Source organism: Nomascus leucogenys, chromosome 14, assembly GCF_006542625.1.
Source record: "Nomascus leucogenys isolate Asia chromosome 14, Asia_NLE_v1, whole genome shotgun sequence".
In the NCBI taxonomy this organism is placed as follows: domain Eukaryota; kingdom Metazoa; phylum Chordata; class Mammalia; order Primates; family Hylobatidae; genus Nomascus; species Nomascus leucogenys.
In genome coordinates, this window is record NC_044394.1 from 82,458,227 (window position 1) to 82,484,925 (window position 26,699).

The window sequence follows — 26,699 nt, forward strand, 5'->3', positions numbered from 1 at the left end:
GCCATTATAAAAAATAACAACAGGTGTTGGTGAGAAGGTGGATACATTAGAACTCTTGTGCACCACTGGTAGGAATATAAAATAGTGCAGCTGTTTTGGGAAACAGTATGGAGGTTCATTAAAAGTAAACTATCTTATGATTGAGCAATCACACTTATGGGTATTTACCCAAAAGAATTCAAGACAGGATCTCAAAGAGGTATTTACACTCAAATGTTGATTGCAGTAGTATTCACAATAACTGTAAGGCAGAAACAACCTAAATGTCCATCAATGATGAATGGATAAAGAAAATATGGGCCCGATGCAGTGGCTCACGTCTGTAATCCCAGCACTTTGGGAGGCTGAAGTCAGAGAATTGCTTGAGCTCAGGAGTTCGAGATCAGCCTGGGCAACATAGTAAGACCTCATCTCTACAAAAAATAAAAAATGAAAGTGAGCCAGGCATGGTGGTGTGCCTGTAGTACCTGCTTCTCAGGAGGCTGAGGATGGGGGACCACTTGAATCCAGGCAATCCAGGCTGCAGTGAGCCATGATCGTGCCACTGCACTGCAGCCTGGGCAACAGAGTGAGACCCTGACTCAGAAAAAAAAAAAAAAAAAAAGGAAATGTGATATATGCATATGTGAACCCAGAAGGCCAATCAGAAACTCAAAAGAATGCAACTGTTTGTGTCTCACCTGTCTGTGACCTGGAAGCTCCCTCCCCACTTCGAGTCTTCCTGCCTTTGCTTCAGGTTGTCCAGCCTTTCCAGACTGAACCAATGTACTTCTTACATGTATTGATTGATGTCTCATGTCTCCCTAAAATGTATAAACCCCAGCTGTGTCCTGACCACCTTGAGCACGTCATCAGGACTTCCTGAGGCTGTGTCATGGGAGCATCTTCAACTTTGGCAAAATAAACTTCCTAAATTAACTGAGACCTGTCTCAGATTTTGATTTTGGGGGCCCAAGATATTTTCCTTTCACACATGCAACGGAACACATTATTCACCCTTTAAAAAGAATAACCTCCTGTCTTATGCTATAACATGGATGAATTTTGAACATCATGCTAAGTAAGGTAAGCCAGTCATGGAAGGACAAATACTGTATAATTCCACTTATATAAGGTATCTAAAATAGTCAAACTCATAGAAACAGAGAGTAGAATGGTTGCTGCCAGGGGCTGGGGGGAGGAAAACGGGGAGTTGCTGTTCAGTGGATAAAGAGTTTCAGTTATGCAAGGTACAATTCTAGAGATTTGCTATAGAACAATGTTCTTATAGTTAACAATGCTATACTGTACACTTGTTAAGAGGATAGATCTCATGTTACATTTTTTACCACGTTTTTTTAAATGGGCAAAAGACATTAACAGGCATTTTATAAAAGATTTCGAACTGGGCAATAAATACATGAAAAACGATCAGCCATATTAGTCATTAGGTAAATGCAAATTAAAATAACAATGAGATACCATTGCTCATCCACCAGATTTGGTTGGCGTGGGAGGGGTGCGAGGGATGGGCAAAAAAAACCTAACACTAATCTGTGTTGATGAGAATGTAGAGCTGTAACAGTAACTCTCACATTCTGACAGTAGCAGTATCAACTGGTACAACCATTTTGAAAATAAGTTTGATTTTCAAATATATATATATTTTCAATATATATATATAAACATATTCCTACCCATATCTTTACTACCTGGGATGCCTCTGCAAAATGAATCCCTAAGTCTCTCCAGAAAGACACTATCTCTAGCTTTTCAAGGTTATTCAAACAGGTTTAGATTCTGCAGGAAACCGGGAAATCCGTGGAGAATTCTCTTCCAAAATTTGAGTTTGAGGGACCTGTTAAATATTCAGGGGTAAATGGCCAAAACAAACAACAATTGCTGTCATTAATGGAGCATTTACTATGTTCTGGCACAAGTTGTGTGATGGGGTTTGACGAGTGATTATTGATCTCACTCTTAAGTCCCCTTTGAGTGTGGAACTAATTTGGGAAATAAAACTCAAGAATCAGAAAGCTTAACAGAAGTAAAGCTAATGGGAAATTTTGACCAAATAGGATTCCTATTAGGTTCTGAAATTGACTACTCCCTTAGTCACAGACAGGGCGGGGCGACCTCTCACCTGCTGAAGGGGCAGGTCAGCTCAGGCAAGACAGAAGAGAAGAGTGAACAGACCATTCAGAAAAGAATAGCTTTGCAGGAGCTGAGAAAATCATGTTAAGCTTGCCTTTCGAAACTCATCCATCAGATGGGTCACTTCTCCCATGAGGAGGCAGGAGTAAGAAAACAGCCATGGCTGGGCGCGGTGGTTCACACCTGTAATCCCAGCACTTCGGGAGGCCGATGCGGGTGGATCATGAGGTCAAGAGATCGAGACCATCGTGGCCAACATGGTGAAACCCCATCTCTACTAAAAATACAAAAATTAGCTGGGTGTGATGGCGGGCGCCTGCAGTCCCAGCTACTCGGGGGGCTGAGGCAGGAAAATCGCTTGAACCCGGGAGGCAGAGGTTGCAGTGTGCCACTGCACTCCAGCCTGGTGAAAGAGCGAGATTCTGTCTCAAAAAAGGAAGGAAGGAAGGAAGGGAGGAAAAGAAAAGAAAACAGCCAAAAGCCTGCAATATTCCTCCGCATTTTTCCTTTCCAGGGCTTGGACCGGAGTTCTGATGACCTGGAATGAGGGGCTTGGCCAAGGTGGTATTTGTCCATGTGGCCTCGGCCAGTTTGTTTCAGCTTAAATGCAAATAACTTGATTCTGCTATTAGATGAACTGGCTGCGATGCCCTCCTGACACAGCGAAGTGTAAGAAGGGTTATCGTCCCTGCAGAGAAAGAGAATGGGCATCTGATGGAATTGGTGCTAATCTTACCTCCACCATTTATTCAGTTTTCTGACCTCTAATAAGATGATGATAACAATCCCTACCTTGTGTCTAGTTAACTAAATACAGTCAGCCCTTCGTTATCTGTGGGTTCCCAACCAACCACAGACTGAAAATATTTGAAGAAGAAAAAGCTGGACGCAATGGTTCACACCTGTAATCCCAGCACTTTTGGAGGCTGAGGCAGGAGGATCACCTGAGCCTGGGAAGTTGAGGCTGCAGTGAGCTGTGATTGTGCCACTGCAGTCCAGCCTGGGAGGACAGAGCAAGACCTTTCACCAGAAAAATAAAAAATGAAAAATGGTGATTGCATCTGTACTGAACATATATTGGCTTTCTTTCTCGTCCTATTTCCTAAACAAGAGAGTAAACAACAATTTACATGGTATTTACATTGTATTAGGCATTTTATAAGCAATTTAGATATTAAAGGAGGATGAGCATGGGTTATATGCAAATGTTGCACCATTTTTTTATAAGGGACTTGAGCATCTCTGGATTTTGGTATCCACAGGGATCCTGGAACCAATATCCCTCGGATACCAAGGGACTACTGTAGAGCGTTTGCTCTATGCCACGCACTGTTCTAAGCCTCTTCAAATATTAATCGTTCAACCGTCCCATCCACCATCCTTAAGAGGTAGATATTATCTTCGTCAGCTAATGAAGGAAATGGGCACAGAGAGGTTAAGTGGCTTGGCAGGTCTCACAGCTGTTGAGCAAGAGGCGTGTATTAAGCCGGGATTTGAACGCCCACCCTCTGGCTGCGGAACCTGTGCCATCCTGCAGGAAACGAACCCATCCCTGGACCTGGCGCGCGAGGAGGACTCCGCAGGATGCGCGGCGTGTGCGTGGAACCTGGTATTCTGCGAGCCTGGACTTCTGAGCTTGGCGTGCGGCTGCAGGGATTCGCCGGGACTCGCGCGGGGGACCGCGCCCGGGGATCCTGCGGGGGTGAGAAGGGGGCTCGGGCTCCGTGCTTCCGCCGCAGGGGGGCGCTGCCGGGCTCCCCGGCACTATCGCTGCTGGCGGCCCCGGCGGCCGGGCGTGCAGCCTGCAAGATGTCCGTGCGCCGCGGCCGGCGGCCCGCGCGGCCGGGGACCCGCCTCTCCTGGCTGCTGTGCTGCAGCGCCCTGCTATCTCCGGCCGCGGGCTACGTGATCGTGAGCTCGGTGTCCTGGGCCATCACCAACGAGGTGGACGAGGAGCTGGACAGCGCCTCCACTGAGGAGGCTATGCCCGCGCTGCTGGAGGACTCGGGCAGCATCTGGCAGCAAAGCTTCCCCGCCTCGGCTCACAAGGAGGATGCACACCTGCGGCCCCAGGCGGGCGCAGCCCGCGCCAGGCCGCCCCCGGCGCCGCCCGGGATGTTCTCCTACCGGCGCGAGGGCGGCCAGGCGGCCGGTGCGCCCCCGGGCCCTAGACTGCGCGCCGCCACCGCCCGCTCCCTGGCCCACGCCAGCGTCTGGGGCTGCCTGGCCACCGTGTCCGCCCACGAGAAGGTAAGCGCCCGGCGGGGAGCGCAAGGGGGCCTGGCATTCAGGCGGCGGCCGGGGGACGGGGACTGGGACGTGCTCTCGACCGCTCGGGACTGGGATCCGGGTCCACCAGACGTGCCCGGTGCGCTGGATGGGACCCTCGACACTGTACATAATGGAAGGCGATGGTGCCTCCGTGAGCCTGGCGAAGTCGGGGGAGGGTGGGAGAGGGGCATGGATAACCAGGCTTCCTGCCAGGTTGGGTTGGGTACCGAATCCCCACTTTGAGGTGGCCAGGCAGAGAGACGGACACCTAACCAGCGTCTGACCGAGACCTGGACCAAAGCAGCCAGAGCCGCCTTTGCAATCGCAGAGTAGGCAGGGACAGCCCTTCCCAGCGCAGGGCACAAACCCATAGACCCAAACTCCCCATCACCTTCTGACCTGGAGCTGAAGCGGGGATGGGGAGAGAGACAGCACCAGGGCTTCGACGGAAATCTGCATTTAAGAAAATGGAGTTCAAGATTTTTTCTGGAAAGGAGGCTTATTATGCAAAGTGTGTAAATGCTGGAATGAGCTATTCGCTGCACTTGTAATTGTTCAGTTCGCAAATGCTTTACTCACCTGTTAGACATGATTCCACCTAGAATGACATGGATAAGTAATGTAGATGTAACTTCCATGCCTCCAGAAGGCTTTTGGGGGTGTTAAGAGAGACGAAAGAGCTACAAGGCAGTAATGTGAACTCATATTTACTTCCTAGAAAAAGCAAATATTATTTTATAGAAGGCATAGGACATTGGCCAGATTCTTGCCCCATCTCTAGGTCTCACCAAGACTGTGGCCAAGTCACTGGCTTCTCCACTTTGCTTTCCTCGTCTATAAAATTAGGTTTAGTTTTTAAGGTCCTTTTTTGCTTAAGAACTGCCTAAATGGCAACTTTATTTCGATTTTGGCAATGGTCTTAACCTCTTCAGTGTCAAATGCAGATCCAGTTGGATATTCTCAACATCTAGATGATTTTTCACAGCTGTATCTTGCACTCCTAAGACACATCTTAAAAAGACATAAAGATTAAAGATGACACTGATCTTAGTTGAAAACACAAATCTTTTCAAGAAATTAAATAAAGTCTAGTGCCAATGTATTAGAGATATTTTGACTTTCAACCTTCCTTCTGTTAGCTTTGTTAGGGGTTCCTCTTTCTAATCCTTATTGACATTTGATTTAAACAATAAATTCAGAAAGCATTTACACAATGTACTGCCAGGTATGCAAAGCATGACTCTGGGCAGCTATGACAAGCTGAAAAATGAGATATATGTACAAAGTTATATTACCATTTTGGAAGATTTCTTAACATTTCATGTTCCTGAAAAAATTAAAGCCCTGCCTTTTATAATTCTACACACCATTATCATGCAACATTTCAAGGACAAAGACAACCCCTGAATTCTGAGCTAAGTAACAACCAGGTGCACTTTGTTAGGGATAAAATCATGGAAAATTGGGATGCTTGACTGGCAGGATTGGGGAAAAGCTCAACACTAAATATTTTTGTTGGCCAGGCATCGTGGCTCACACCTGTAATCCCAGCACTTTGGGAGGCCGAGGCGGGCAGATCACTCGAGGTCAGGAGTTCAAGACCAGCTTGGCCAACATAGTGAAACCCTGTCTCTACTAAAAATACAAAAATAGCCAGGCATGGTGGCATGCACCTGCAATCCCAGCAACTTGGGAGGCTAAGGTATAAGAATCGCTTAACCCAGGAGACGGAGGCTGCAGTGAGCCAAAATCGTGCCACTGAAGGCCAGCCCGGGCAACAGAGTGAGACTCTGTCTCAAAAATATAATAATACTAGTAAAATAAATAAATAAATATTTTTGTTTATATCTGCAGTCACAGAAACATGATATACCACCTGTCTTAGTCCATCTGTATTACTGTAAACAAATACCTGAAGCTGGGTAATTTATAAAGAAAAGAGGTGTATTTGGCTCACAGTTCTGCATGCTGTTCAGAAAGCATGGCGCAGCATCTGCTTCTGGGAAGACCTCAGACTGCTTCCACTCATGGTGGAAGGTGTAGAGCCAGTGTGTGCAGTGATCACATGGCAAGAAAGCAAGCAAGAGAGAGGGGAAGGTGCCAGGCACTTTTTATTTTTATTTATTTATTTTATAGATGGGGTCTGGCTCTGTTACCAGGGCTGGAATGCAGTGGTGTGACCATAGCTCACTGCTGCCTCAAACTCCTGGGCTCAAGCAACCCTGCTGCCTCAGCCTTTCGAGTAACTGGGACTACAGATGTGTGCCACCATGCCAAGCTAATTTTTTAAAAAACTTTTTGTAGAGATGGGGGTCTCACCATCTTGCCCAGGCTGATCCTGAACTGTTGGGCTCCCAAAGTGCTAGGATTACAGGGTGAGTCCCCACGCCCAGTTGGCACCAGGCTCTTTTAAACCTTCTCTCAGGGGAACTCTCAAGGAAACTAACAGAGGGACAATTCACTCAGTACCTCGAGGAGGGCACCAAGCCATTCATGAGGGATCCACCCCCATGACCCAAACCCTTCCCACTTGGCCTCCCCTCCAACACCGGGGATCAGAATTTAACATGAGATTTGGAGGAATGGATATCCAAACTATAGCACCACCCTTCTCCCACCCTACTGGGTGATCATGAAGAAAAATTGGCATATCATGTTTCTGTGACTTCCTTTATGCAAAAAGGGTAACAAATCTATTTCTCATTACTTGCTGAGTCATACAATGAAATATTATTGATTACAATAAAAAATGCAACTAATAAATGAGAAAGTGATGTAGCCCTAAAAGAAACAATAATAGAAAGTTCCTGAAGTCCAAAGAGCAGGCAAGATGTTAAAGACTTAAACATCCTCCCTAAAGTTGCTAACAACTTGGGAGAGGCAGTTAACCTTGGAGTTAAGGCAGTGGGGCTGTAACAGGCAGCTTGAGGAGAAGGCTTAGTGCCACCCCCCATAAATGTCATTGTCCCTCCCCAAAAGAACAAGAAATTTAACAAAGTGAGTATATTTGCCATGCACAGGCAGCTTCAAGAAGAATCCTTTCACCACCCCTTCCAAACAGGATGCCACTGCTAAGCATCTCCTATGGAGAAATTCTAGAGCCACCACGGAGTGAATTGGGCAGACTGGGGACCACCTTACCTTGATTTACTACCTGTCAGAGCCACTGTGATGCTATGATTCCCCCCATCCCTGGTGTTGTATTTCCTAGCCAGAGGCACAAGCTAAGCTCCCAGATCAAGTCAAACCACAGCTCTGCACTGAAAAAGCCTTTTTTGGTGTTTGTTAGATCCAAGGACTGCCATTTGGGAACTGCCTGCCCATCAGTGATGGCCCCTTCAACAATAGCACTGGGATTCCTTTCTTCTACATGACAGCCAAGGACCTCGTGGTGGCTGATCTGATGAAAAACCCCATGGCCTCGCTGATGCTGCCAGAATCAGAAGGGGAGTTCTGCAGGTAGACAATGGTTTGCCCTCACTCACACGGGTCTTGGGAAGTTTTTGACAGAGAGTTGGAGGTGGGTTTCTCTCTGGGTCACATGACTTTAACAGATCTCTGAGATGCACATTGATGTTCACCCTTGAAATCAGATAAATTAGAATTCCGCCACTCACCAAGCAGTGTGATTCGTAGCAAGTTAGTTGATCTTTGGGAGCCTCAGTTTCTTCATCTGTAAAATGGGAATAATAATCTTTGCCTCCGAGGGTTATTGCAAGTGTTGGAAATAGGTGCAAAATGCTTTGTGCCACACTGGCAGGAGTCCAGACAGCTCCTGTTGTTATGGAAAAGGGCGAGGGTGGGAGTGAGGGTTGGTAAAGGAAGAGCCAATAGTTCATCTCCCCAGCACAGAGTCATGCAACACAGAGTCATGCAACACAGAGTCTATATATTGTCTTTCCAATTTATTTCTATCCTGTCCCCAGAGATATGTGCAATAAGGAGCCAGCATTTTTTAATTCACTTTTTCAAAAGCTCTCTGAAAGAAAACGCTTCTAAAGACATTTAAGCATTAACAGAACATTGATGCAGGCCCGTTTATCTGAATTCAAAATGCAAAGCCTGAACTCGCGTCCTCCCCGGGAAATGTGTGCATGGAGCTGGTGTGGGGGCTGCATTTGAGATCCCCTTATCCTTCCCAGAGGAGCAGCAAATGTCCAGGATGGCCTGGGGTGAGCCCTTTAACCTCCAGGACCTTAGTCACTCCACCTAAATGTAGTGATGCTTTAGAAAATCAACAGGCCTCATCCCATCTGTGAAATTCTCTTATTCTTTATGCACAACACGGAAAACATAATAACCAAACAATGTATTAGTTCTTACAGAGGCTAATCAAAGCAACTATACAATGCAAGATGCATCCTGGATAAGCCATTGTTTCCCCTCAGCCACGACAGACCACATGAAGACACTTCAGCTGACCCTGTTCCCCACCAGGTTACAGCAAGAAGCCAGGAAAAGAAACACTTCCTTTCTCATGGAATATTCTCCCTGTTCTTGGTCAGTCAAGCTTACTGTTACTAGAAGTACATTTCCAGGATACCTTTCTTTTCTTTTCTTATTCTTTTTTCTTTCTTTCTTTTTTTTTTTTTTTTTTTTTTTGAGACAGAGTTTCGCTCTTGTTTCCCAGACTGGAGTGCAGTGGCGCAATCTCGGTTCACTGCAACCTTGAACCTCTGCCTCTCAGGTTCAAGCAATCCTCCCTGCCTCAGCCTCCCAAGTAGCTGGGATTACAGGTGTCCACCACCATGCCTGGCTAATTTTTGTATTTTTAGTAGAGACAGGGTTTTGCCATGTTGGCCAGGCTGGCCTGGAACTCCTGACCTCAGGTGATCCACCTGCCTCGGCCTTCCAATCCAGGATACCTTTCTAAGCTTCCCAGGCTTTCCTCATTCAGGTATCCTGAAAGCAGTCATGCTGGAGCGTGTGGCTCCCAGAACCCAGAGCACAGCCGCTCTGGGGACAGGCAACAGAATATATACCTGGGACAAAGCTGCGGCAGCACTCCAGCTGGGGGAGGATTTGTCAACTGGCAACCCTCAGGCAGATGGCAGCAGGAGCTGGAGCTAGGAGCAGTGAGAAATCTGACTTAGGAGAGGTCCTCACGGGGGAGAGGATCTCAGGGTGACTTCCTTCAGTCCCTGGGGAAGACTTGCCTGCATGGCCTAGAGCCGCGTTTGCGGACCTTCTTCATGGCAGGCCACATGTAGGACACACAAACACCTGTGCAGCCCCGTGGCTAACTGGGTAAGGCAGCTCATGGCTGGAGGTGAGCACCCCGGGGCCAAGGGCAAGAGCATCTCAGCATACCTGTTACTCTGGCCTGGGAGAGGAAGGATGAGACACACTCGTGGGTACCCCTTAGCTTATGTCTTCTTGTAAAACTGTTTCCCAGAACTGCTATACCCCCGACACTGTTTAAGCTTCTGAAGTATTGACATATGATGTAAATAAATGCCTACAAAACCAAGTTTTGCCTTAGTAAGCATCACACTTCGATGCAAAGCCTACCAAGCAATGGGGCTTTTGTCACCCTAGGGTCTACGACTTCCCATAATCGGCGTAAGCCCAGATGTGACTCACCTGTGTGAGGTTCACATTCCAAGTGGAGCATCACATTTTAGGTTTACCTTCAGAATCTTGGTAATATTGAACACAAGGACTTAACAAGTCAAAGCCATGTGGTTGGCATTGAAAAAGAGCCCTGAATAAACAAGCCAAGCAAGGGGTTCCTAGGGCCACCGGAGCGTAGCGAGGCATCTGGTAGAAGTGTCCGCAGCTACCCAAACACCTGGGTAGAGTTTTGAAGGACAGCCCGGCAAGGTACCAGCAAGGGGCCCCTCCTGCCTGACACCGGGCCTGAAGAGGTCACCAGCAAAGGCGGAGTTCGTCGTCAGGTGCTTCCGAGCTTCACAGCGTCTCCCACAGGAGCAGGGAGATTCAAGAAAGCGCCCATGTCTTATGATGATAACGACAAGTCAAGGCCACCTGCTCCTCTCAGCTTCAGAGGGCAGCTCATACTCAGAACGATAAAAACTGCCTTCCATCCTGTGCATCCTGTGCATGGAAAATTTGCAGCAGCTTTTATTATTTTTTTTTTTTTTGAGGTGGAGTCTCACTCTGTGATCAGGCTAGAGTGCAGTGGTGCAATCTCAGCTCACTGCAACCTCCAACTCCCTGGTTTAAGTGATTCTTCTGCCTTAGCCTCCCAAGTAGCTGGGATTACAGGCACATGCAAACATGCCCAGCTAATTTTTATATTTTTTTTAGTAGGGACGGGGTTTCACCAGGTTGGTCAGGCTGGTCTTGAACTCGTGACCTCAGGTGATCCACCTGCCTCAGCCTCCCAAAGTACTGGGATTACAGGTGTGAGCCACAGCACCTGGCCTGCAACAGCATTTTTAACCATCCCATGTGGTGCCTTCTGAGCGCTCCTGTTCTTCTGCTAGTCTGTGCAGCTGGGGAGGGCGTGAATCATCCCTGTTTCATCCCAGAACTGGGCAGGGAGGAAGTTGGGAGGCCACTGACTTCTGAGGAAGGAAAGGGGGTGCCTTCGCGGCCGTTTCCTACAGCCTACTGGGCATCCCTGGGAGAGGGGGCATTTCAGCTGCAAGCCTGCCCCTGCATTCATCAGGTTAGCCCCGGTTACTGCAGATTCTGCACCAGCATGGGCTGGTGAGTGCCACCTCCACCAAGGATACAGCCCGGGAGCAAGAAGCCTCCAACAACTGGGGCAAAAACAACTCGGGCTTAGGGAAGGAGGAATGCAAGTCTGAGACTATTGTGAGGACAGGCTACTTTCAGAGCTCCCTTTGGTGCCAGACAATTTTATCTATAATGTGTACATGTTTAATAAGCAGATACATAAATGAAAAAATAGATTACACATAGATAATAAATAGATGATTGATGATAGATGGATGAATAGATAGATAAATGATGGATGGATGAATAGGTAGATGATAGATGAATAGATGGAGGATGGATAGATAGATAGATAGATAGATAGATAGATAGATAGATAGATAGATGATGATAGATAGATAGATAGAAGCTTTCACACATTCAACTCTTCTCTATTCAAAAGAGTGAATATTACAGTTGCCCCTACTTGGTCTCCCCAATCCACTCTTCATCACCTTGAATTCATCCTCAATCCAGCAGCTGGGGTACTCTCTTAAAATCCAAATCAGATCCTGAGGAAAAGCAACAGAATCCTTAATATGGCCTAGGACGCCCTTCATGGCCAGGGGCCTGCCTCCCTCTAAGAATAAATAGCGGTGTCTGGCTCTTTACTGATTGACTTAATATTTGATTTATATCTAGTTTTATCAAATTCAAAGCATCAACCTGATAGCTTGTTGTAGTCAAAGCTGATGTATGTTCTTTGGCATGGAGTTAAGAAAATGCTTTTCCATTAGCAATCCCTGCATGTAGGTTGACAAGTCATGTCACTCAAAAATGATATTTAGATCCATTAACGGGCCTGTGTCTTAAAGATAAAGTTAGATCCACGTTGAAATAGCTGAAGGACATTGAGTATCCATGACCCCAAGAGTCTCAGGAAATTTAATGAAGAAAATGCTCAGCAGATGCAATTTCCCTAACCACAGCCGTGAGAAGCCAATATCTTGAGAATGATGAAAGGAATGCACATCTCTTCATATTTTACAGCTTTCTAGGGACCTTAAAGAGTTTTTAAATGAACCTGTCAAGTCCAGCCTGGGCTAGTTCATCCCACCTAGTTAGGAATTTTTTCCAGATCTTTTCATTGCCCTGATCCACAGTTCCCTGAACTTTCCCTAAAATGTCACAATAAAGTTCCTAGATTTAATGGGACGCAGTTGTCCTGACTCCCACCCCAGGGCATAATAATTGGGCATTATTGGCCTGCCCTTCTTTTTGGAGGAGATAATTTGGAAAGTGAATCTGACTGGATGATAAGTAGAATGTGACTTTCAGCTGGAAAAGTACTAGGTTGGTGATTTCTCCTTTTTCTTTTTTCTTTCCTTTTTTTTTGGAGATGGAGTCTCACTCTATTGCCCAGGCTAGAGTGCAGTGGTGCAGTCTCGGCTCACTGCAACCTCTGCTGCCCAGGTTCAAGCGATTCTTCTGCCTCAGCCTCCTGAATAGCTGGGATTACAGACACCCACCAGCGTGCCCAGCTAATTTTTGTATTTGTAGTAGAGATGGGGTTTCACCATCTTGGCCAGGCTGGTCTTGAACTCCTGACCTCGTGATCACCCCCCCCTCGGCCTCCCAAAGTGCTGTGCCCAGCTAGATTGGCGATTTCTGTAGAACAAAGTTGCTGGGCTAGAATGAAATACCCTGCCGGTTCAGGGTGTCACTTTTCCCACTGGTATGATGAAGAGGGGAGGGGAAGATATCTAAGGGCCCTCTGGATCCATGGTTGACTGGAGGTAGGGTACTCCAAGAATGGTGAAGAAGGAATAGGTGAGCACAGCCATCACGGCTGATATAGATTTGGTATATAGATTTCTACATAGACTGTTATAAAGTGCGAACTCCTGCAAATTTATAGTAGAAGAGTGACTTTCAACTGCTTGAAGGGCAAGGATGAGAGGGACGTATTATCGGCCTGGACAGCTTTGCCCCTCCCCTAGGACCTCTTAGGGGAAGGAGCGCCTGAGTGATGCTAACACTGCTTTAGGATAATGAGGACGTTTAAGCTGCCTTATATGCATTTCCTGGGTTTCCAGTAAAGGCTACTAAGAACTGTGATTTAGGCTCAGGGTGGCTTAGGTCATTTGTAAAATGAAGTCAAGATTAGAGTCTGAGAGAAAGACAAATCCTGCATGATCTCACTTATATGTGGAATCTAAATAAATCGACTCATAGAAGCAGACAACAGAATGGTGGTTCCCAGGGACCAGGCGAGAGGGGGGAATGGGGAAATGTTGATTACAGGGTGCTGACTTTCAGTTAGAAGACAAACACGTTCTGGGGATCTAATGTACAGCATGGATTGGATGTATGAATTCATTTGATTGTGGCCATGCTCACACAATATGTATGAACATCAAATCATCACATTGCATATGTTGAATATATTCAATCTTTATTTGACAATTAAATATTGTTAAAATGCTAAAAGATTAGGCTAAAAAGCCATGAAAGGAAGGTGGCTTTTCCACTTGTCAGACGTCATACCCATACAAGCCGGAGCCTACCAACATGTCTTGCCTAATAATTGTTAGTTTATTTAAAGTCTGTTTTATCCAATTATTCTGTTTACTCCTGGGTGCTGTGATGTCTTCATTTAATTAATGAGATGAATTAGGGGTGGGAATCTGTTTCCCAGCTCAGGTTAAAATGGCAAATGGCGAATAACGGTCTAGTTTAAAAGAGTCACTGGCAATCAGCAACGCCCTCTCCTCTTCATTTCCCTCTCCCTCAATGGCATAAGTATGGACACATGCCCCTTTACCAAATGAATTTATGCTCAGCCAAGAAATCTACTTTATGAAAATTCAATAAATATTTATTGACAAAGAAAGGCCACCCAAAAATGTCTCTTTCCCTGCAATATCTTCCCTTACAGAGCATGCAGCCTTGAACAGCATGAGTTTTAGGTTCGCACCTTCTTGGTGAATCAGGGCAGGAAGCCCTTGGGACTGTGGAGGACTTGTCTGAGGGGTGATATTCTCCCTGATCATATTGGATCAATTTTCATTTTGAAGATCAGGATGTAAATGAAACCCAAAGAGGTTTTATCAGATGCTTTTCCTGAAATAAAAACATTTCTTGTTTTTTAAGAGTAGAATACATTTTTGTTATACAACAGTTTGTGTGGTTTAAAAAAATTTCTTTTCATAGAGTATATTTTCACATTAGAGATTCCCACAGTGGGAAAAAAATAACAATTTATCACTTAGAGTTTTATATTTGTGGACAGATTGTTTTAGTACAAGTAAAACATCTTTGAGAATTAAGTCTCAGTTTAGAATTTATAATATTTTGATACATCTCCAAGGGGGGGCCTAATCTTTAAATGGAACTTCTCTATATTCAGAAGCTCTCCAAGCTTTTCTTCCTAGGATTTAGAAATTCATGATGTGAGAGGAAATCAGCATTTCCTAATTTTACAGTTTCCCTAGTCTAGCTGGTGTCTACTGACGAGAGAGGGAAGTTTTCTAAAATTAAACACTGCCTAATTTTCTGCAAAGTTTTTCTTCATGAATTAACAGTATTTCCCTCTGTCCATTATTCCCAGGGAAAATAAAGGAGAAATTTGATCATGTGATAGTAACAAAGCTGGATTCTCTTTAAGAGATTATTAAATTAAAAGGCAAAAGCTCGTATCATGTTGAGTTATACTGTGAGTCTTGCGAGAAGCTGGGAGGCAACCCCACCAGAATACAGACCTCGGTCTCACAATTTTGGGGTAAGATTATTCTCAAACCTTTTTGTTCAAAGATTAAATTCTGGGCCAGGTGAGGTGGCTCATGCCTATAATCCCAGCAATTTGGGAGGCCGAGGCAGGCAAATTACTTGAGGTCAGGAGTTCAAGACCCACCTGGCCAACATGGTGAAACCCTGTCTCTACTAAAAATACAATAAAATTAGCCGTGCTTGGTGGTGTGGGCCGGTAGTCCCAGCTACTTGGGAGGCTGAGGCAGGAGAATCGCTTGAACCCGGGAGGTGGAGTTTGCAGTGAGCCGAGATCAGGCCACTACACTCCAGTTTGGGTGACAGAGTGACACTCTGTCTTAAAAAAAAAAAAAAAAAATTAAATTCTGAAAATAACCACGTGATTAAGAGAATATGTCTGTTTAATGGACTTCTCTGTTATTTCCTCCCTATTGTAAGTTGAATGGCACAAGAAAGCAGAGGCAAAGAGGCAGACACCAGTTTCCCTTTCCTTCAATAACATAAGCATGGACAGATGCCCCCCGACTACATAAATGTATGCATGGGTTTAAAGTATTCCATCAAAAAGGTCAGAGCTTCCACAGCATGACTGCAGCTTTGCAGATGCCCATGTCGCGACAGTTGAAACAGCACAGCCCAGCAAAGCTGAAAGCTGAAAGTGCTGACAGGTCTGCCTTGACAGATTTCTGAGATGCACCCCCTTGAACACAGTCAGTAACGACTTGTCCAAGGCCCCAGTGACTGTGAAGAGGAAGGGCTGCAGCCACAGCATAGGCCCTCGCAGAGCAAGGGTTCAAATAAGCAGCTGGGAACAGGCCCAGGAGCAAAACACTGTCAGCCCTTTCACTAGTTCAGGGGAGAGACACAGCCTTGGAGCCAGAATGGTGGCTCAGTGTCAGGTGAATGTGCTGCACCCCACCCCATCCTGGGGTAGGGTGGTCCCGAGGAAATGCCTAGACGTGAGCAGGTCTGACCACTGGGGTTTGGAGAAGCAGAACTCGGCCTCCTGGGGCGCCACAGAGGGCACTCAGCCACCTCACTCCTGAGGGCTCCTAGAACATTCCTATTGATAGTTTGGACAAGTGCTAGTTTCCTAGGTAGACTGGTTTGATTATCAAGAAAGGAGGATCCAGGAGTACTTTTTCCTCTTCCTCCAAAGGCTCTTAATGAAAGATGGCCACGGGTCACACCCCCTCTTATTCCCCCAGGATGAAGGCGTCCCTGCCTCACCATGACCAGCGGCTCTTGGCAGAGCCCTTTGATTGACAGGCCTCGGTGTGGTTTTGCAAACTGAAAAGATTCCAGATTGCAAAGGAATCTAGTTGCAGAGGGGAGGTGCCAGACCATGGAATGGATTGAAGCCCAGTGGGCCTCAACGAGACCTAGAGTGGAAGCCTCTCAGCAACGAGGATCCCTCGGAATGACTTGCTTTTAGGGGCTCATATTGAAGCTGCAAGTCAGCACTGAGGAATCACACACCAGAGAGGGACGGCTCACACCAGAGCAACTGGGATGGTGTGCGGGGACGTAGATGTAATCCCTGCCCTATCTCATAGGCAGCACCTTATACTGCAGACACATCAACAGGAAGAGGAGCTGCTTCTGTGAAGCAGAGTAACTGAGGGAAAGGTGTCAGCAGGAGGGTCAGTTTGCCTTTATGTCGCGGGTTCAAGATAAACCCTTAGTGCAAACAACTAAATGAGGGTGCACCAAGTTTAATTGTTTCTTCTGTGTGAAAAGTAAAAAGAGATTCTGGAAATGCGAATGGCCTGTGGCCACTCCTCCCCCGGCCTCCATCTTTTTAACTATACTTGTAGGAAGAAGAAAATGTCGAATGGTAGATGAAAACCTCAAACCAATCTAATTCCAAAGGCAGGCCCTGGGATTTGTTCCCCTAGAACTGGACTTAGAAAGCACTCTATTCATACAGTCATTTTTAGATGAGCTGGATCAAGCAAACACACGCAGTGAGCACCTGCTTGCAGCAGCTGGCTTGCTAAGAGCCAAGATGCATCTCTGTCTGGAGTCTATGTCCACCTGAGATGGAATGCGCATTTCAAAGCCCAGGGCCCAGATCTAATTGGATATAGAAGCTGAATCCAATTTCTCTTCACTGAATCTTGTTCATTCCTTTTGAAAGGAACATATAAGTTTAAATAAATTGCTCTCTGTTCTGATTCATGTTACCTCTTCTTTGCTGTACCTTCGTGTATTCCTAGAGCTAACATTAACCTGAGTCATTTTTGTTCTTGTTGTTGTTGTTTGAGACAGAGTCTTGCTCTGTCACCCACACTGGAGTGCAATGGTGTGATCTCAGCTCACTGCAACCTCCACCTCCCAGATTCAAGCAATTCTCCTGCCTCAGCCTCCCATTGGACGGGACTACGGGCAGGCGCCACCATGCCTGGCTAATTTTTGTATTTTTAGTTGAGACGGGTTTCACCATGTTCCCCAAGCTTATCTAGAACTACTGGGCCTCAAGTGATCCACCCACCTCGGCCTCCCAAAAAGAGCTATCCACCACACCTGGCGGAAAGCTCTTTTAAAAATGACTCAGGGCAGGGCGTTGAGTCGATGGGGTGAAACCCCATCTCTACAAAAAAATAAAAAAAATTAGCCAGGTGTAGTGGCGCACGCCTATAGTCCCAGCTACTCAGGGGCTGAGGTGGGAGGATCCATTGAGCCCAGGCGGTCGAGGCTGCAGTAAGCAGCGATCGTGCCACTGCACTCCAGCCTGGGTGACAGAGTGCAGACCCTGTTCTCAAAAAATAAAAATAAATAAATAAAAATAAATAAAAGAGCCGTCTAGGAAGAGTCAGAGAACTTTGCAAAGAGAAAGCTTGATGAGCCAGTGTTCAAGTATTCTCTTTCACCTTCCTCTTGTTTCTGATGTCATATCTCATGCAGTCACTTCTCTCTCCCTAATTTTATTTCAACCCTGTTGAGCTTTGTCTCTGTGGTTCCTATTTCATGAATTCACTAATGACTGTAGTTCCTCTGCCATTACACTATCCTTTTCCTCCATTTTCTGACCACCTGTCCCCATCCAGCTTATCAGTGTTTATTTATCTGTTAGACATGACTCCATCTTAAGCAGAAATGATACAAATAAGTCATGAGGATGTGACGCCCATAAATATACATCCACCAAAAAGCTTTGAGGGCTGTTAAGATGGACATAAGTGTTTCATTGCAGGACTTTTAGCCCCTGGCAATCATTAAGCTTCTTTCTGTCTCTATGGATTTTCCTATTCTGGACATTATATATATGGGTTTCTATGAATGATTTCTTCCACTTTATTATAATGTTTTCAAGGTTCATCATGTTGTAGCATGTGCCTTAATTCATTCCTTTTTATGGCTGAGTAATATTCCATTGCATGAATATACCACATTTTATTTATCCATTTTTATTTACCCATTCGTCATGAGTTGATGAACATTTGTTTCCGTGTTTTGGCTTTCATAAGTGATGCTGCTATGAGCATTCATGGGCAAGTTTTTGTGCAGATATATGATTTCATTTCACTTTGGTATATAGCTAGGAGTGGAATTGCTTGGTCTTACGGTAACTGTGTTTAACTTTTTGGAGAACTGCCCAACTGTTTTCCTAAATGTATGAGGGTTCTGATTGCCCTTTGTCCTCACCAATACTTGTTATTGTCTGTCTTTTTTTATCATACCTGTCCTTTTGGGTGTGAAGTAATATCTTGACGTGGTTTTCGACTTGCATTTCCCTCATGACTAATGATGCTGAGCATCCTTTTGTGTGCTTATTGGCCAATTGTATGTCTCCTTTGAGAAACTGTCTATTTAAACTCTTTACCCATTTTTAAATTTGGTTATCTTTTTATTGTTGAGTTGTAAGAGTTCTTTGTATATTCTAGATAGGAACCTTTTTAGATATATGACTTGCAAATATTGTGCTGTGTGTCTTTGTCTAATTTTCTCTTCTTTTGTCTTGGAAGAAGCAGGAAAACTGCAGAGGATTCAATATTGACATTCCAGTTGCACATGTTCTCTGTCAATGTCCTTTTGTGCTTACAGGCTGGGCTTTCCCCATCAGACAAGCAAATAATTAAAGTAACATTCCTGAGATGACAAAGAAGTGTACCTAAGTTATCTGGTGTGTAGAAATGGTAAGAAAGTGTCTAAACATGAGAAAAGATTTCAATTAATTGAAAGGAATTTGGGAGGGAAAGCTGTTACTCCAAACGTATAAAGACAAGGTAGGGAGATACTAATAATAAACTCAGTTCAATTAAGCATACTGAGTACAAGACAACGTATTAAATATTGTGATGAAAATAAGACTTTTTTCCTTCAAATGAGATTTACTGAGCACTTACTATAAGCCAGGCACATGTAGGCGTGAACACTTAAAGGCACAGGCTCTTCTTGCCTCCTTGCTTACCTGTCAGCATCATTTGAATCAAGACAAGGTGTAACATGTGACCACATATACAAAGTCCCCTAGCAGTTAACACCAAGGCTGTCCACAATAGGGGAGCTGAGTAGGGTTCCACAGCGTGGCTACAATTTCCCCCACCTTGACATCCTCACTCCCCATCTGTATGTCCATCCATCCTTCTACCCATCATCTCCAGCTCAGCCTGCCCAACCTGACCTTCAAAAATAAGACACTAAGCTCCTCCCTGGTGTTCCCTCCCTTCTTTACCTCTTTCTTCTCATCTTAAGACTATATCTCAGTTTTCTAGTCCTATGGACTAAAGTTCCCTCACCGATTTATTGCCCAGGATTTCATTTTCTTCCTCTCTTGTGACTCAACCTCTTGGGACTTCCCAGTCCAAGGCTCCTCCCTCTGAGAAACCCATACCCTTCCCTGGTCTTCTAGGACAGCCTTGCTGATCTTGGTTCGTGAAGCCACTTCCATCCTGCTTGTTTGTCCTTGAGGTCTCTGCAGCATGGGCAGAGCTAAGGCCACCTGGGGCTGCTGGCCAGTGTGACCCTCGAAGCAGCAAAGCTTCCCCTCTAAAATGAGATGAGACTCCAGTGTGCTTAGAAGTATTTATGGCCTGGAAGGGCCCTGGCCATCCACTCCTGCCTTTCATCGTTCAGACTAGGAGGCTGAGGGGCTGAGAATAGCAAGACAGAAAAATGGACAGTGCAGTAGTTAGTCTTCATGACCATACCCTGCTCTCTGCTGCATCGTCTCTACAGACAGTTCCAATCCTGGCTCAGCCTCCCTTTCCCTTTGGCCTCTGCTCTCCCTGTAGCCACCTTCTTCCCTTTAAATGAATCACGCATTCAAATGGCAGGCCGGTCCCTTTTTAAATGCATTGTTTGTGGTGCATCTCTAACGAGATGAATAGCAGGCTTTTGGAAAGGACAATTGAACATGCACTGCAGGGAGGGCGTCACTCCATAGCATATGTCGCATATTAGACTATGGGGCACCTCCTGGATCCTCTGTGATGCAGAAAAAGAAAAAAGGCAGAGCACCCCCTGAGGCTTCCTTTGGTCTATGGAGGCCTCTACGGGGAGGGGGCAGGGGTCATGGGTGTATTCTTGACATCTGCCATCCAGGCTGAGGCACAGGGACCCAGGGCTGAGTAGCAAGAGATCTGCCTGCCCAGGACAGGTCCTGGCAGTGTCTGCGGAAATGGCAGAGGGAACTCAGAAGGAATCTGAGAAGTGGTTTCAGAGTGGCCTCCAATCAGAGGTCAGCACTGCAGCAAGACCCTCAGCAGGGGGGAGCTGCCAGGGTGCCCTGTTTCAGTCCCACAGGATCACCTGATCCTGGAGATGAGCCAAGAGGGCCCTGGGGTGACCCTGAAGTCTGCTTTCTCAACCTGGGCGCTAGCTCGGGGCCTGGGAGCAGGTCTGAGGCCAGCCTGACCCTGTTGGGCTTGATTCTGGAAGCATTTGGTGGGCTGCAGCATGACTAAACCCTGCTCAGAAGCAGCCTGAGCCCAGGAGAGCCACCTGATTCTGTTGAAAATGCCAATTCTGCGCTCCAGCAGTCTCTGAAAATAAGGGCCTTCAGATCTGCACTTTCAAGGAACAGCCAGAGTACTCCTGATCCACAGTTAGATAGGAGAATCACCACACTAGAGAAAAGGGCTTCTAATTTGAGGATCATCAATTTGAGTCCTAAGCCCTCCCATTAATATCTGCCTGGCTTTGAGAAACTTAATTTGTCTGATTTTCAATCTCCTTCACCCTAAAATGGGAATAATTGTACCCTAAGTCCACTGTGAGGATGAAATGTTTCAATTTGTGTAAAGTTTTGAGCACACTCTCAGCACCAGTAAATGGTAGCAATGGTCAGTAACAGGTGTTTCTTTTGCACAGGACTGGGATGGCAGAGACTGGAAAAAAAGATGGAAATCAATAGTGCCCTATTTACACTGTACCCCTCCTATGTATAAAGGGAGGAACAGTATATGATATACATGAAGAGTTATAGAAATAACTCATGTGATTCTTATGAGAGTCCCGAGAGAGGTACACTTGTTAGCACCTTTTTAAAGATGAGGAAACTGAGGCACAGAGGGTGGGAAGGACTTGCTTAAGGATCCACAGGCCAAATCCTTATAGGGCTGGGATTCACTCCCAGGCAACCTGGCTCCCGAGCCGGACTGTTACCCACTGTATTCCCTGTCTCTGTGGAATCAGCTGCATCCCAGAGGCAGTGAGAACCCCCACCCATGTTTCAGAAAGCTCGGATTCAGAAGCTGCAGAACCAACAAAAACACAGAAGTATTTTTTAAGTTGGTTTGAATTGTTCAAATATCATGTCCATCATAGGCTTGCACTGCAATAGAGGCGAGACTTGAAATTTGCTCTAAATACGTGCGTGCAGGTCCACGCAGGCCACCTATTCCAATAAAGCATTCGCATGGACAAATACTCACTGAGCATCTGCTGGGTAACGAGCCATGCTAAACACCGTCACAGATAAACGTGAAAAAAAGAGAGCATCTGCCTTTGAGGGGAGGGAGAAGGTATAAGATGCACATAGAAATACTCATCATTCAAGCTGCTTGTGTTAAATCCCCTACAAGTTATCGGCCTGTAGAAGATTGGTGGGAGAGAGAAGCTCTTATGAGCCAGTGGTGTCTTCTCAGTCTACACCTCTTCCTGCTCTATCCAGTCTACCCTAAAACCTCCACTCATATGTGCCAGTGACTCCCAAATGTATAGTCCCAGCTGAGACCACTCATCTGAGCTCTAGACCCAAGTCCACCTGCTTCCTGGGCACCTCGAACCCAGCCTCCTCTCCTCCCCAGAGGCCTCCTCTACCTGGGCTCCCTATCTGCGTGGCAGACTCAGCTGCCAGCTGTGGCTCCTTCTCCCTCTCACACCACCACCCAGTCCGCAAGGCTCACTTGCTCTACCTCCCAGGCCTCTCCCAGCTCGCTGCTTCTCTCCACCCCCTGGCCCAAGCCCTTGGCATCACTCACTGTATTCTAAATTCTCCCAACTAGGTCTCCCTGGATCAACCCATTCTCCACTCTAAAGCCAGAGGGATATTTTCAAAACACCTGTCTCATCATTCTACTGTCCAGCTTAAAATTCTTCAGTCTTTCCCATTGCTCTTAGGAGAAAGTTCTAAAATCTTAACATGTCCTGCAAGGCCTAAATGGCCCACCCTGGCACAGTTCCAGCCTCGGACATCACTCTCTTGCCTTGTCTTTATCCTGGTCCCAGTAGCCTTTTGGCTCTTAGTCTGTGCAAATAACAGTAACAAAATACCACAGACTGGGTGGCTTATAAACAACAGAAACTTATTTCCCACAGTTCTGGAGGGTGGAAGGCCAAGGCTGAGGCAGATTTAGTGTCTGGTGAGCACCTACTCTCTGGTTCATAGGTGGCATCTTCTCACTGTGCCCTCACATGAGGCAAGGGGCCAGGGAACTCTCTGGGGCCTCTTTTATTATAAGATACTAATCCCATTCAGGAGGGTGGGAAGCACTTTTGTCTAGCGTGCTTTCCCTGCCCACCCCCCTTATCTGATTCCTACTCGTTTTCTAGGGTTCAGCCTTCACTGACCCTCAGAGCTTCACTGACTCTCAGGATTCCATGTTGTAATAGCAGGTGATGAAATCACTAATTGCGTGGCAAGCTGTCTGGTGTCTGTGTCTCCTGCTGGAGTGCAGCTCCCTGAAGCCCAGGACCATGTCTTTCTTGCTGTCTGCAGCCCTCAACAAGAGCAGAGCCTTGAGCACAGTGTGGGGCCATTTTTTGGTTGCATATGAGGAATATTCATGGGGACATTAAGGAAGAGTGTTTTCATTTCCCATTGCTGCTGGAAGAAATTGCCACAGACTTCGTGCTTTAGAACAGCACAGATGTATTCTTTTTTTTTTTTTTTTTTTTTTGAGACAGAGTCTCGCACTGTTGCCCGGGCTGGAGTGCAATGGCGTGATCTCGGCTCACTGCAAGCTCCACCTCCCGGGTTCAAGCAATTCTCATGCCTCAGTCTCCCGAGTAGCTGGGACTACAGGTGCGCACCACCATGCCGGGCTAATTTTTTGGATTTTTAATAGAGATAGGGTTTCACTATGTTGGCCAGGCTGGTCTCGACCTCCTGACCTCATGATCTGCTCACCTCAGCCTCCCAAAGTGCTGGGATTATAGGCATGAGCCACCGCGCCCGGCCACAGATGTATTATTTTACAGTTCTAGAGGGCAGAAGTCTGAAATGAGTCTCACAAAGCTAAAACCAAGGTGTAGGCTGAGCTGCTTCCTTCTGGAGGCTCCAGAGGAGAAGCCGTTTCCTTGCCTTTTCAGCAACTAGAGGCCGCATGCATTCCTTGGCGCGTGGTCCCTTGCTTACCTCACTCTCGGGGCTTGCTTCTGTCATCCCACCTCCTACTGCTCACTTGAAACTTCTGCCTCCCTCTAGGAGGATCTTCTGTTTATATTGGGCCCACTGGATAATCCAGGATAATCTTTCCCTCTCAGGATCCCTAACTTAATCACATGTGCAAAGTCCCTGTTGCCATATAAAGTCACATTCACACATTCTGGGGATTAGGACTTCTTTGGCATCTGGGGATTAGGACACCTTTGGGGGAGCTGTTATTCCGTCTACCTCAGGATGGAAGTAACAGTTTAAATGGATGTGCAAGTGGAGATAGAAACATGGTGATTTATTCTAATGTATGCTACAGCCCTCTTTGGTATGTTGGAGGTGTCATGATTGCACTTATTTATAATATAAATGTTTTAAATATAGAAATTAAAATGGCTCAAACACGTGAGATTCAATTGATGAAGATAAATTTTAATATAATCTTAGCATATCAGAGTTATACATAAATGTGAAAGCTCAAAGGAAAGGGGTCATCATACATTGAACCGTCTTGCTAGAGAGTGCCTAGCCTCTCAGAGTGGATTGTTCAAACACGCCTGTTGCTCTCCTGTCCAGGAAGTGGGTCCACATCCCCCCTTTTCTGGTGCCGTCTGTTGTGTGTGGCTGGCCAGTGTCTGTTGAATCACAACATTTGACACTGGATAAGAGAAAATTCTAACCCAGGATGAGTAAGGAAATGTAATGGACCACTATTCCAGTTAAACACATACATTCATCCCTTGGTATCCATGGGCAATTGGTTCCAGGAACCCTCCTCCAGCCCTGCACCAAAAGACGCCAAAATCCGTGGATGCTCAAGTCCCTGATATAAAATGGGATATTGTGGATATAACCTACGCACATCCTCCTGCGTACTTTAAGTCATCTCTAGATTACTTATAATACCTAGTATAATCTAAGTGCTCTGTAAATAGTTGTTATACTATATTGGTTTTGTAGTATTATTATTATTATTATTATTGAGACAGAGTCTCACTCTGTCGCCCGGGCTGGAATGCAATGGCGTGATCTCGGCTCACTGCAACCTCCACCTCCTGGGTTCAAGCGATTCTTCTGCCTCATCCTCCCAAGTTGCTGGGATTTCAGGCGCCTGCCTCCACACCTCGCTAATTTTTGCATTTTTAGTAGAGATGGGGTTTTGTCATTTGACCAGGCTGGTCTTGAACTCCTGACCTCAGGTGATCCATCTGCCTCGGCCCCCCAAAGCGCTGGGATTACAGGCATGAGCCACTGCGCCCGGCCTATTTGTATTATTTTTTATTTTGTATTGTAGCTTTTTTTTTTTCCTAAATATTTTCAGTCTATTGTTGGTTGGATCCACAGATGCAAAAATCCATGGATGTGGAAGGCCAACTGTATGTCCAAGGCTTCTGAACAATACACATTTCATTCAGAGAAAGCAGGGAAGTCATGGATGGGAACGTTGAATTGAGGAGTGAAAGAGACATCAACAGCCTGAAAATGGGCAAGCGTCATTCAGTCTCAAAAATCAGAGGTTGGGAGGATCTGTGGGTGAACACAAATAGCTTACATAGTGATTCTGGAACAGGCTGTTGAAGAGATGGTTTCTGTGCTCTAAGAGTAGGAAGAAGTGGCCGCCTACAGGTAATGTTGGTGGGGAAGGATGTCATGTCAAAAGACTATGCTTTTCTTTTATAGTTTTCCTATGATGATGAATTAGGAAACTATTGTGGATTTCCCTGAGGCATTCCAAGAAACTTGCATGGTCATATTCTCATAGACAAGACGGAATAACATAAACTGGGGAATAATAACCTGGGCAGATTTATATTTGTTTATTTCTCTTATATCTAACTTCACAATGGATGTGAAACTGTGGATGAATGAACAATTGGGTGAATGATCAAAAGGGTCTACTGGTAGGGTGGGGTTTATCTGAACTCTGTGTAGGAGGTTTCTGCTTCCTTGACCTTTCACAATACCCTGAAAAGTAGGGGGAAGGGTTCTGGGAGCCAGAGGAAGGATTCTGGGGTTGAACCGACTGGAAGCTTGATATAGTGAGAGACACTGAAAAATACATATTTGGGAGACATAGAAATTTGTCAAGAGAAGCCAATGTCATAACCAGGAAAGTGGTGCCAAGAAGGATGAACAAAACTGGGGAAAAAATTAACTAGGACAGTATGAGGCATTATACTGGTATGCTGTAAAATAAAATAAAAACTAAAAGCAAGATATTAATAAAATAGACAAGCTTTTTCTGTGCCCTAAGAATAGGAAGAAGTGACCACTTACAGGCAATATTGGTTGGGAAGGATGTCATACCAAAGACCATTCCTTTCTTTGACAGGTTTCCTATGATGACAAATCAGGGAACTATTGTCGATAGCATCCCTTGGAGGATGGAGTAGAGGGTGGTAGAGGTGAGACGACTCCCCAACCTTGCTCACCTGCTGCTGGAGTTTCGAGGACAGTTCTGGATCCCATAGTTTAACAGGGACATTGACAAGCTGGGATGTCTGAAAGCAGCCAGCCTGGAAAGGAGCAGTCCCAGGAATGACGCAATGCTTTCTGCAGATCCCGGAAAGGCTAGCACCGAACAGGAGAATCCTGTTCTAGGGTTACCCTAGGGAACAGGAATAAAACTGGCAGTAGAAGCTGCAGGCCTCACCATTTTCCTCTCTGCTGCCATCCTCTTGTTCTCGCCTTCAGCACTGTGTGGAGGGGGCATCCTACACTCCAGCTTCTCCAGCCAGATTCTCACCACCCACACTCCAGATTTGCTAGCAAATGCACCACATCCAGAATTTCCATTCCACGCCTCCTACCCTGTATCCTTCTTGCTCGTACAACCCTCCTGCAACATGCTTGGACCACATGGAGCTGCCAACCCTTTGCCCCCATCACGATCCTCCCACCCGTCAGCACGTCCTGGCTCCCCTTTCTCTTTGCCCAGGTTAGACTCCCTGGTCTATCTTTACGATTGCCCTGAGACCACCTATACCTCCTCTGACCCTCTCGCCTCCCGCCTGGCCATACCCAGCCCCTTTAAGCCCTGTTTCCACCTCCTCTGTTCCTGCACCCAGGTGGCTCAGGTCTG

The 26,699-nt window shown here is 46.0% G+C and overlaps 1 protein-coding gene and 1 pseudogene across 1 annotated transcript in view; one reads left to right on the forward strand and one right to left on the reverse strand.

Moving 5' to 3' along the window:
- Positions 1-3,773: 3,773 nt before the first annotated feature.
- The window catches only part of CREG2 (cellular repressor of E1A stimulated genes 2), a 41,568-nt gene continuing 18,642 nt past the window's right edge, over positions 3,774-26,699 (forward strand). The window contains exons 1-2 of the mRNA XM_030827862.1: positions 3,774-4,383; positions 7,694-7,863. Of these exons, the coding sequence (XP_030683722.1) occupies positions 3,943-4,383; positions 7,694-7,863 (611 nt within the window). The 5' untranslated portion in view covers positions 3,774-3,942. The remainder of the gene's footprint in view (positions 4,384-7,693; positions 7,864-26,699) is intronic.
- LOC105740798 lies at positions 15,366-26,330 on the reverse strand (annotated as a pseudogene).